Source organism: Microplitis demolitor, chromosome 3 (assembly GCF_026212275.2).
Source record: "Microplitis demolitor isolate Queensland-Clemson2020A chromosome 3, iyMicDemo2.1a, whole genome shotgun sequence".
NCBI lineage: Eukaryota > Metazoa > Arthropoda > Insecta > Hymenoptera > Braconidae > Microplitis > Microplitis demolitor.
This window is the reverse complement of record NC_068547.1, coordinates 19636560-19649628: the sequence shown is the minus strand read 5'-3', so window position 1 is coordinate 19649628 and position 13069 is coordinate 19636560. Positions and strand designations below refer to the sequence as shown.

Here is a 13069-nt window from a genome sequence, read left to right as displayed (position 1 = left end):
CTTGTTTCTCATTGAGAAATGGCTACACAAGATAGTACAGAAGAGAATTCAAGAGGGCGGTTACCACAAATACGTACAGTGGTTACGCGTACTCTATCACGAATACAAAAAAATACACAAATGAATAGTAAAGGGACGAGAGAAAATAAAATGCAAAGGGACAAAAAGGAAACGATAAAACAATAGGGTGTTAGGATTGAAAAAAAAAATAATATGCCGATAGACTGTATACGAGTACTCGTGTTTTTAGCCCCTCGACAAAAAACGTAAAATATTTTTCCGTATTTTGCGTTTATACTACTCGTTATTGTCCACAGAGAATGATAATTCACAGTTGTTTGTTGAAAGATTTAAATAAAGCGCGCTTTTAAAATTTTTTTCCCGCGCTGTTGAGAAGAAAAAGTTCCGATTACTTTCCTCCGGGAACGCTGCTTTTTTTTAATTCATTTTCTTTTAGCCTCTCGCTCTCGCTCGTGATAAAAAAGTTCTAATTACTTCAAACAACTGTATGAACTAATTAGTATCAACTCTTTAATTGATAAATGGATAATTACCTTAGAGTTTACGATCAAATACATCTCCTTGAGTTTTTTAATTATACCGCGACGTGTTCGATTTTCGCTAATAATATTCTCCAAAAGCCAATCGATTAAATCTGAAAAAATGAAATTGTTTTTAAATTATTCAGTAGTAAAACTTAAACTTTATGTATTAGAATTTTACCAGGTAATTTAGCTGTACTTAGAGGTTTATTTGGTTCGTTCTCTTTATCTAATTATACAAGGGGGGAAGCTGAAGGGTTAAAAAATGTAAATTAATTTGTTACCTTGAGGATACTTGTTAGTTTGATGTTCCATAAACAAAGTACGTAGTTCATCCTCTTCAGCTTCACTCCAGACAGCGCGCGATATTTTTTTATTTTCTGCATTCGCTGCATCGTACCCATCAACCATTTCTGTAGCCTCCCGAGTATTCTTCCAGAAGAGAAGCTCCATGTACGCTTTCCGGTTTTTTTGAGCCACTTCCGCAAACTGACGAATTATGAAACTGGCAAACTTTTGCAACTCCTGTAACATTTCATGAGTAAAGCGACAAGTATTCACGACGAGTTTTATATATCTATATGTATATCTGTACTTATTCGATTTAAAACTTTTGGATGTTGAAAAAAAATTAACAACTTTTTTTAAAAAATGTACATGAAGTTTCTTATGTCTGACCTTGTGCTCGTGGTGTTTCGAATCCAGGATGCGTTGAAAGACACGAAATATTGAAGCCTGAAAAATCATCCCTGGCATTTTGCAATCCCATGCAATACGATGTAACATTTTAATAATGTAACGGTTTAATTCCATACTGTTCTTTTCAAATGTTTTCAATAGTACGGTAACGGCTTTCACTACTTTTACGTTCGCAAATCTATAATTAAAAACACTTAGTAATCAAAAATTTATTCTCTTTAAATAACTTTTAAAACCACGCGAATTTAATAGATTAAAATTCAAGATAATTTAGGTGTTAAATTTAAATTTATCTAGACATTTCCCAAAGTTTAAGGAAATATTGAAAAAGTATGGAAATATTAAAAGACTTCATCAACTTTAGCAAGGATTAAGTTAAATCCAGTACAATATAACGCTTTTCTGGTTTTAAATTAATAAAATTCGGTTAACAAATGCTGTAGGGGAGACCAGGGTTAGTTGTCTCACGGGTTGGTTGTCACAGCAGTCATTGGTGACGATCGGTTCATTGATCGGCGGCGAAGAATCGCAAAGGTATAACCTCCCTTTTGATGCCGATTCTTTGACACCGATCAATGTTCGTATTTCGTTCGTTAAATTGTCTATTATGACCTCTATGACGACCAACCCGTGAAACAAACAACCCCAGTCTCCCCTATTTGGTTTTCGACTGTTTTAGACTAGACTATTAATACCAACGCGTAAATAATCAGACAGTAAATTTAAATATCGTATTACTAATTCCTAAAGAACTCAATTTTTATACACCCTTTTGGCTTCAGAGAGTTTCCCAAAACCAAAAGGGTGTATATTTTTTTATGATCAATCGTTTTGGGGACTCATACTAAAGCTTGAAAAAAAATTTTGAAAACTAAAAGGGCGGCTAATTTAAATTAACTGCACTTTTGGCTTTTAAATGTTCTTCTCTTTAATTTTGTATTTTAAAATAAGTCTACAAAACGATTGGCATAAAAAAAACGCCCTTTTGGTTTTGAGGAGCTTCCTAAAGGCAAAAGGGCGTATAAAAATATGTCCTTTTAGAATTAGTAACGCAATATATAAGAATTTGCTAAGCCTTGGGGGAGTATCAAGACACTCTTATTCCGAGTAAGTAATTTGTAAGTTTACGAAACGGCATAAGTTTAAAAGGGTATTAATTAACTATAAATATTTTATAAAATTACCTATGAATAAATTCTTTAAAATCAAATTTCGTTTCCTCCCACTCAACAACATTATCTTCTTCCTCATTCTCTTCATCATTCTCATCTTCAATTTCTCCTGTAACATTAAGCCCTTAATTTACTTAACATCTACTATTACCACTACCACTACCACTATCTCTGTAACACCACCGCTATTTCTACAACAGAGCATAGCAACTAAACAATGTCTACTTTAGTAAACAACATTACAAACAAACTAACCACCCTCATTGTTCAGAAAACTCTCCACATCCTCGTTTTGTTTTTCCGCTTCCTCCTGAACTGCAACAGAAACAAATATAAAATACTACATGAATAAATAAATTCCACATACATCTCATACTTTTAATCACTTGTTAGAGCTTTTGAAACTTTATCAAATTAAAAAAAAACACTTTTTTTTTGTGTTTTTAATTAAATTTCAAATTCCTTTTTATGAGTAAAAAAAAAAAAAATACAAATAAAGTAAAGAAATACCGAAAAATTTCAATAGTCAAGAGTTTTACAATCAATCAGGAAGTTTATGAAATCCCTGACGGAAATTATATGAAACTTGCATGACATCAGTTTTGTAGAGTTAAGTATAAGCTCCAACGCGTTATTACAAACTAATATATAACTTTATTTATGTATGGATGAATGTATGTATGAACATAGTTGACGTATACAAACTATTGGAGTATCAGAGAGTGAAGCTTTTGGCACGAACAAAGCCTCTTTTAAAGCAAGTTTCAAACCTATCAGAGGATGAATACGTTGCAAATACGAGAATGGATAGAGCCAGTAGATGGTAGTGCCGAAGTGTGCGAAGTTGGGTGTAGAAGATGAAAAGGTAGTTGTTGCATGGGTACGGTGTACACGAGAGCATGAGGGAGTGAATGAAGACCACGATTGAAGAGTTTGGCGCGTTGTAAAGTGACGAGTAAAAAAAGTATGATACTTTGCAGACGTGTTGTCTACGGCCAGTGCAATAATGAAAAGCCTTGTGCAATGTGAAAAGCGTCGCACTGCCCATGGTATTCACGAGCTTTAAAAAGACACCAGATTTATTTGAACGGTAAAAAAAACTGACACGTACGTTTACTACTCTGGGCTCTGTACTCTGTACCTTGTACTCGCCACTATTTTTATCTATTACTCTACAGATATACTTGTGCAGACACTGTAATAGATTGATTTGAAGTTGAGAGGGCGGAAACCAATTGACGATGACATGATTAAATTGCACATAGTGATTTTTTTTTAGGTTTGGGTTATCTCTAAATTAAATGTAACGCATGGAAATTTTTTTCAATCAGAAAATTTGTGTCCTGTTTTGATTAACTGCACTTACTTTGTTTTAGTTATTTGTTGGGCAAGTGTAGTCGTCGGCGACAGTGTTGAAGAGGGAAAATTTAGTTCATGAGTAATTTTATACTCGGACATTGATTATGTCCTAAAAATAATATCTATAGTGAGAGCTTTTACAAACACTCAAGATTAATTGATTTATAATTATTTTATGATCATAATTAAATTTATAAAATCTCAATTTAAAATTTATCGTCAGTTTAATTTATCGCTCATGTATTTTATTTTGCGAATATTGATTTGAGTGGCATATAAACTGACGTTATATTTAGCCGGCTGTATGTGTAAACGCGAACTCGGTTCTAAATAAAAAGTATGTAAATGATTGATGAATTTTATATAGAGAGATATTAATTTGTATTTTAAATAATTCATTTTTTGTACCTTTCAACTTTGTGGATATAATTGGTACTATTATTTACAGCGGATTCGTAATTACAAGCTCGTTAATAATTATACGTATTTTAAAACATTTCAGCACGTTATTTAATTACATTGAATATTTATTTTTAAAATAAATAGTATGAGCTTATCTCCTCTAGCTATATCGCATTACTAATTCCGATTTTTTGGTTTCTGAATTCCAAAATTTGGGTAGTGATTTTCAAATGAGTTTTTCTTAAGAATTTAAGTGCATTTATCAAGTTAATGTTTACCCTTGTCCATACATACTGACGACTATCACGGGTTCTTTTTACGTTTTTTTTTTTTTTTTTTTTTTCAATCATTATTTTAAAAAATTTTCTAGTTAAGCATATTTGAATAAGCGTAAATATGACTTTTACATAAGTGAATCAGCTGGAATCGAGTAAGCGTTAAAAGAACATGTCTCATTGTTTCGTAATTTAAATGTGCAATATACGCTCTATTGGTAGGGATCTTCTTAAAGCTGCTTAGAACCAAAAGGCCGCATTAAATCATGTCTTTATGGGATTAGTAACGCGATACATGTAACGCAAATAAAACACTGAATTATTTTTAGAACAATAAGAATCATTGAATGACGATCCGATTAGGATGCTAAGTTGTTTGCATAAAAAAAGTATGTTTTTATGTTATAACTTAATAGTACGTACACAGTTATAAGTTACTACAAGGTAAATTGGAAAGTCATTAACGTTAAACGAATAAGAATTATAATGTAGGGAATAATAAGGAAGAGAGAACAGAAAGCAGACAGTTACAATTATTAGATGATAAATATAATAGTTAATGTATACAGTCAGATGTAGAGGTAGGCGTAGGTAGATGTAGGTATAAGATGGTGAGTATAAAGCCGGGGAAGGAAACCAGGAATCGTGTATATACGGTAAAGGAGAAACGTACAAGAAATTAAAGCCACTCGAGTAACATCTCGTAATTATGATTATTCCCCTCGAGCGCACCCCAAGCTCTCGTTTGCTTCAGATTAAATTACAGTTGGGCGAGTATCGAGAGTTGAGTTGTACCAGAGATTGGCAGCACAAGTCAACGGTGATATTACTGCAGTAATAAGCGTCGCCGTGTAACCAGGTGGCACCCTTGATTTCACTGTGTTCTCGGTACATTTATATACACATACATTATCTGTCTGTACATATAGATGAACAGAGAGCGATGTATAAAATATACACTTGAGATTTGAAATACATGAGTCTTGTTTCTCCTTTAAAGGTATCCTTGATTACCGTTAGCAAGAGCTACAACTTGTATCGACTGTACGTCTAAATCAGCTTGAGTTAATTACCCATAAATCATCTATAATATTAGTTAGTTTCTCTGTGTACTTTAATACTAATTAATCATAAACTATAAACTCGTAAATATAAGCAAATTAATATTACAGTTTATTTTTTAATCATTTAATTATGGTGTTGCTTAAGAGCTGCAAATCAGTAATTATTCACTGCAAATCAGTCCCAAGTATGCCACTGATTGAATCAGTGATAGACTTGGGACTATTTATGCATTAAATATTCACTGATTGGAGTACAAATGTACAAATCACTGATTAATTTTAAGAGAGTAGCAATGTTATCACTATATCATGACATACGACATATTCCGCGGGAAAAAAGTGGTGTATAAAAAATATAAATGCAATGCAATATAAATTAAACGGTAAGTGTCGCTAAAAAGGTTGATGAAATTGCACATAAAACGTTGATAGAAACATAAAAATAATAATAATAGTTTGTTTGGTGTGACACGCAAATGAAATATTATTTTCAAAGGGGATAAAGATCTCTTATTTAAAAATATTTTTTCACGAGTCTTATTTCTTTGAACGACTAAATTACCACAGCAAGAGTTTAATTTTAATAAACCGAGTAAAGGGAAAATGTTAATAGTAAAAATAACAACAATAGTAGTCGGTGCAAAGACAAGAGTTACAAGCTGATGAAAATTAGAGTGAGGGTGGAATTAAAAACAGTAATAATACAGCGTGTTATACTTTTAGACTAGTGGGGTTAGATGTGTTGATGACAAGTCCAGAGCTATGATTATCGTGTTCTCTTGTATGTACTCATGTTTAGTTGTATGGAACAAGCCTCCTAGTTATGTTATATATACTTGTATGTTGTAGTAGTAGTAGTAGTAGTAGTAGTAGTAGTAGTAGTAGTAGTAGTAGTAGTAGTAGTAGTAGTAGTAGTAGTAGTAGTAGTAATGGTAGTTGTAGTAATGAAACATTGCAGTCTAGTCTGCTATTAGTATTATAGTTAAAATACAATAAGGCTATACATCGTGCAGCAAAGTAGCTGGTAGTTAATGCCACAGACGAGAAAACATGAGTACGTTAGTAGTTGTTGCAGTAGTTGATAGTACATAGGCTAAACTACACTGTAGAGAAGTTAGATAAAGTGAAGACTGGTGAGTTAGGGAGTAAGTGAAGCTTCCGAAGCGCGAAAGCTTCGATGAACCGGTATATGAAACTTAGAGGTTAGTTTTGAGTTTATTGGTACAAGTAAAGATGTGGGAGCAGTAGTTAATCGTCGGTCGTTGAGAGCCAAAAGACTTCCTCGAATCACCGTTTAATTTACTGATAATCACAAACGCACACTCAATAAATATATATGTACATATGTATATATAAATAATTGTGGGTAATTATAGTCTGCTGATTACTCGGGACACGCACAGTGAACGGTCTTGTGATCTCGCAATGCGTAGGAAAACTAATTTTGTGTTTATAAAGTTTGTAATGAGAATTTGGTTATAAAATTTAACGCAGGGAGAAATACCGGTTATTATCGTTAGGGGATAGGGGATGGAGAAAATTATGGAGAATAATTTTTTACGGTAAATTTATTTAATTAGGTTGCCGGCTCAGTTTATTAAATATTTTTAATTACAAAATTGTGAAAGCTACGACGATATTACAGTGAAATATCAAGGTTTAATGGCAAGTATGAAGGTTTAGGGATAGAAAAAAATGGGGTTTTACTGTAAGCTGGAGTTTTTATATAAATAATTGCGATTTAACACGATCTTTTTTTTTTTTAAATATTTTCTTTTTTATTTTTCGAGAGTCACTTGATTTTATGAAAGATATTTTAAGAGGAAAGTCAACAGAGATTTTCAATATTTACCCGGGTTCTATGTAAAAAAAATGAGTTTCAGTTTTTTTCAGCGTTAAAAAAATATTTTGTTGATTTTTGAAATGAAAAAAAGTAAAATTTTTAACATACTTTTTGTATTTTTTTATTGTTATTGTGATAATAGAGAATACAAAGTATTGAATGTGAGGTATGGATTCGATAAATGATGCTTTGCGGTGCGAAATGACGTCCGGGAATTATCGCGGATTTATTCAATCGATTTTTTTAACGCTCTCTCAATATCGTGCTCAGAATTTATGCATTGAAACCTTTTCAAATAAAAAAAAAGGTAAATATAAATAAAAAACCGAAAAAATAAATATAAATAAGCGAGGTTGAGTGCAAATACGAAAGGGATTAAAGAGAATTTTGATACTGCAGAAAAAGGGCTCGGGGCTATTCATCTTCATTGGAAACAAGTAGGTTGGGATATCGCATTTTGTGAAAATTTCTATCAAACAATGTTCTCGAGAGTTTTCTGCTCTGATAAAAGTTAGGACCGGCGTGAAAAGTTCGTTTATCGATTAGTCATAAATTATTCGCCGAGGATGCACGTTCGTAGCTTCGAGAGTCGAAAAGTAAAGAGTAAAAAAAAATACACGAAATTAACTGTACAGAAGGGGCATGCAGGAGGTTGGGAAAAAGTGTTGTTTCGTGAAATCGTTTTATGTCCGTCTGATGGTCGAAATTCTGCTAGCGTTAAAGGTGTTTATGGTTACTTAATTTGAGGGGTAATTTTTTTTTTTTGTTGTGAAACCTTTTGTGCTCTTTAGTCAACATGTTTAAATAAAAATTGTGTATTCAGTTACCGTCAGAGTCCAGCGCTGCTATTAGGCTGGTAACTACTTATTCAAACTGGATCGCTTGTGCCTGCCCCTTTATTTTTTTTTTCATCTGTCCTTCTCAGTTTACTTTACTTTTTTTCTCAAGGGAATTGTTGACAACACAAGCACGTCTGTAGCAGATCCTCCGACCTAACCTTTTTGCCCCCTACCCGGCTCGGCGACTTTTCTTCAACCGTAACGACGCCTTACTCCCGGCTACTGTGTTGTTTAAGAATTTTATTTTCCTTATTTGTATTTTTTTATTCTTACCCCTACCAGTAATCTCTTCCTCGGACTCATGATGCTGTCTGGAAAAGATGAAAGTCGTCGAAAGTTTGTTGTCGCCTTTCCGCGTTTTTCGTTATAAACCGAAAATAATAATAATGAATAAACAGGGAAAGTAAGTATAAAATCAACGGTTTAAATTTGTATCTCGTTATGCCAGAAGCAGTCACAGTATTTACTTGTAATTTAAATCCGTTGTTCTTGAAATTTAATCACAATAATTAATTCTGAGAGTAACTCAGAATAAAAATACATTATCCAATAATTAAAAAATTTTAACGACTTATTTTTCATTTTTTTTTTTTTTTTATCAACATCTTTACGACAAATAAAGTTTCTTCATACTACATATTACAGTTAACTATTTTTAATTGAAAATCGAAGAAAACTTTTTTTTTAACTACTTTCAAATGATATTTATTAATTAAATTTGAAAAAAGTAAATCATGTTTTAAAATACAGGAGCTGAAAAAATAAAAAAGTTGTAGATTAAAATTGAAGTCTCTCCTGAGTCCTTGGGTGTGTATAGTACGAGGTGGAAGGTGGATCGATTATAGTCTACTGCCGACACTCGTGGTTCTATCTTTCCAATTTAACGGGAATACCATTCGCTGCTAAGAGGATTTACTAAATATCTTCAAGCCTTAGAGGCGTAATTTTTAACGAGATTTTGCTTTTTTTTTTAATTTACTACACCAAAATTATATATACATACAAAAAATAAATACACTACTATTTTTACCGTTTTATGCTTTTTTTAAAAAGTAAACAAAATTCTTATTTACAAGGGAGAATATTAGTTTTGCATAAAAATAGTGATTATGATTATACTGGGTATCCTTGGTTATACTGAAGGTAATTTATAATTCAGCGCGACAGGAAATGGGCCCTTCCGGGGATCGTAAACGAAGCTGGCCTGTACCTCGGTAATTGGTATGCGTTCAAAGTTGTCGAGAAATAGTATAGCACGACGCTGGTATTTTACGGTGAGTTTAAAATCCAGACTATACGCTCGCGACCAGAGTTTGAGAGTAGAGAAAGTGAGTAAAAGAGAGTACATGTATATTTATAAAATAAAGTTGAGTTCAGTAAGAAAGAGTATGAGTTAATATTGAGTACGTGTATATGATGTCTAAGTGTGCGAGGTTTACTTGTACGCCACAAGGGAAAATCCATTCGAAAACCCTTGGCCCTTGCCATCGCGTTAAACTACCCCACTGCGTGTACACAGTCTACGTCTAATTATTCGTTAAATACGAAATTCTCTTTGTGATTAACTTTATTCTTACTCAGCTTTATTCTTACCCATTAATGTTTTATGCACTCACTTGCGCCTTATACTCATTTTTATTCACTCCTAATTACTTTTTTTTCTCTATTTTTATTTATCCATGTGGTTTTATTGATTAATTGGTTCACAATATTTGTACCGATGGTTATCAAATTTTTTATTGCTCGAGGTAAATAAAAATAAAATTATAAAAGTTTAAAAAAATAAAAAAATAAAATATTTTCCTTTGTGTGCGAGTATTCTTTGTACTGCCACCAAAATATAAGCGACAAGGAAATGAAAGTTTTATTCAACTTTTTTATTTTCAAGTTAATTATTGAAAAATTTTCTAATAAAAATTGCAAAAGAAAAAAATTTCATTATTATCACTGAATTTTTTTTAATAGAATAACACAAAAAAAAATTTATTTGTAGATTTGGATTTTAAAAAATATTTTTCTTTACTGATTTTTTTTTTTTTTTTTTTTTTTTTAGCAAATATTTGATAATAATTATTTTAAGTGAAACACTATCACCGTTGGTATCACATCAAGTTAATTGTCAACAAAGGCCAGACACCCTTTTTTATATTCTCTTTTACGACATACTCAATACTACGCTATTTTATTTTATTTCATTTTTTATTTACCGCGATATCGATCGACGCAATCATGTGTGTAATACACACGCACACATAAAAAAAAAGGGAGAAGTTCAAAGCCTCGCAGTACTTCCGGCAACGCGTTAGATCGACACACAGGTGACTATTAATTAATTATTTATCGTAATGTGTTATTGATCCGTCCGGCCTCCGGCATTTTGACTAACCACATATAAGTCTCCGAGACTCCATTATCTGGATGCTCCCGGCAGGTAGCAGGGGTAGTAGGGCTCGCTGCTTGCACAATGGGCTTCCAGTAATATAGCGTTATAAAGGGCGAGTCTGCTACGCCAATGACAATATTAGCATGAAAGATTATTAAGTGCTTTTGTCGATAATTACGTTTCTGTATATAAAAAAAAATTTACATCATTTATCTACTTAATTGAACTATCGATTCCTGTTAATATAAACAGTATTTTATAAATAAATAAGTATAATAAATGATTGGATAATGCTTGTATTGTTAGGATAAATTTGATGACGTTAGAATTAATTATTGTATGTGGAGTCAGCTTTTCCCAGCAGTCAAGTCATCTTCATCCGTCATCGTCTTGAGAAATTGACGAACAAAAATAAATAAAAATAACAATCTAAGGAAATAAAGAAAAATCCCACCGTGATTTCTGGTATAATACAAAGTTGATTGCTTAAGAATATAACCGAGTTATCCATCGATCACTAAATAAGTGGATTCGAGAGAGAGTGAGACAGCTTGAGGGTAAAAAATTTAGGGAGAAAAAAAATATAGAAAATAAAAATATAAAATTGACATCAAGTGAGAATGCTTAAGAAAACTTTTGACATATATATATATATGAAAAAATGAAATTCTCCTTATCATTTTCACTTAAACATCACAAACGTCCCCTTGACATCGATTGAAGATTACAGCTATTCTTCTTTTATCATTACACTCTTACTTATTTTTTATTTTTTTTTTTTTACCACATGGCACTAGACTGAGATATTTGATCGCAAATATATATAGACATAGCTATAGGTGTATTTAACTTTAAACTCTTATCTGAAATCGACTAGGTAATTTAGTAGTGACTAAATAAAAAGTAAAGCTTGAGTTTGTGCTCAAGTTCCTCAGCAGACAACTTGAGACGTCGACTCTCTCATTCTCTCCCTATTGAAATTATCTGCCGAGATGACAATTTTAGGGTGCAGATCTAGATGAACAAGCTCAATGAAAGGCAGTAGGGAGAGAAGAGGAGTGGAAATAGAAGTAGAAGACGAAGGGCAAATAGAAATGGATGTGCAATGAGTGGTGAAGAAGCTATATAGTTTTCCTTGTAAATATCTTTAAGGGATGAAATCACAGAATACGAGTTATAATTACTTTCTCTTCGAGTCATAATGACAAAGTACGTTGATTTTATTAAAATGTTAAATTAATTTACAATTTTAATACTCACAACCTTTTAAAGTCTAAGTCAACACTAAATTTTAATTAAATTATTTTATTTGTTTAAAAAATAATTTAAAAAATTTAATATCAAGTTTTAATTACCTAGTTAGTAAAAATCGCGGAAGTATTTATACAAGCACTAGCAAGAGAAAAAATAATTATTTATTATTCGTTATAATAATAATTATTTAAATTGATGCATTAAATTTTGTTGGAACTTTCAGATAATTGTTTGAGAGGTAGAACAGTAGTTCGAACTATCGGGCAAAATTTATAAAGCAATTTTTTTTTTTTTTTATGAATAATAAAGGACTATTATAAAGTTTGTAAATTTAATACCTAAACAAATATAGAGAGAATGAGTATAGAGGCTCGAGCTTGAGAGTTTGAACTAAAATTTGAATGACCTCACGTTGGATATCTGAGTAGAACCGAGAACTCAGTTGTAAATTATTTGGAAACCCTATTAACGGGGTTTTCGACACGGTAACAAGGCGACCGGTAACGAGTCAAGTTTCTCGCTCGAATCATGCCCTCAAACGCTAGCTCGTTGTCTACTTGTTTCTTCACTGCTTCACTTCTACTCGATACTCCACAAAGCTATTTTCATTAGATATTCTAAATAATATATCTTTAAATTATTTTTATCTGAACTGAAAATCAGGTTATTTATTTATCATTTTATTTAACTGTTTAATTTTAGAAAATTAAACATCGAAAAAAGAGAATAATGTACTTTTGTATGGAAAAAAAATTTTTATTGATAATTTTCGAGGCTTTTAAAGCTACGAGTGAAATATAAAATAACAAACCTAGTTTTTAGCACGTTTTCATGTTTACACAATTTTCGGTCAGCAAAACGAGGAAATGCGAATTTCGATTTGCCCGTAGACGCAGCCGGAATATTATCAAAATAAACAAATAAAAAAAATAAACTAAAACTATTAAACGTTATTGAAAATATAAATATACATCTTATTGTTTTGATAACGTAAAAAAAAAACGTTAAATATTTATTTATTATTAAATTGCGATGATTGTGAGATTATTTAAATTTTTATAGAGACTAGACGTAAGTTCATTTCGCGTGATAATCCTAGCTATTTGACATCCTCGAGATGATATTATCTGCGTGTTGTATTTTTTGGCTGGATTCCAAGATACATCTGAGCAGTGTAGTGTCGTCGCACAAACTAAATTGCTTTTGTAACATAAACCGTCGCTGTTATATACATAAG

General features: G+C 31.9%; 1 protein-coding gene across 1 annotated transcript in view; it reads right to left on the bottom strand.

Annotated features, from left to right (window-relative positions):
- Window positions 1-13069, bottom strand: part of LOC103574560 (protein timeless homolog) — a 92088-nt gene that overhangs the window by 6707 nt on the left and 72312 nt on the right. Inside the window, exons 14-18 of the mRNA XM_008554030.2 lie at window positions 2669-2728; window positions 2426-2522; window positions 1221-1419; window positions 827-1067; window positions 555-655 (exon numbers count right to left, since the gene is read on the bottom strand). Coding sequence (XP_008552252.1) covers window positions 555-655; window positions 827-1067; window positions 1221-1419; window positions 2426-2522; window positions 2669-2728 — 698 coding nt within the window. The remainder of the gene's footprint in view (window positions 1-554; window positions 656-826; window positions 1068-1220; window positions 1420-2425; window positions 2523-2668; window positions 2729-13069) is intronic.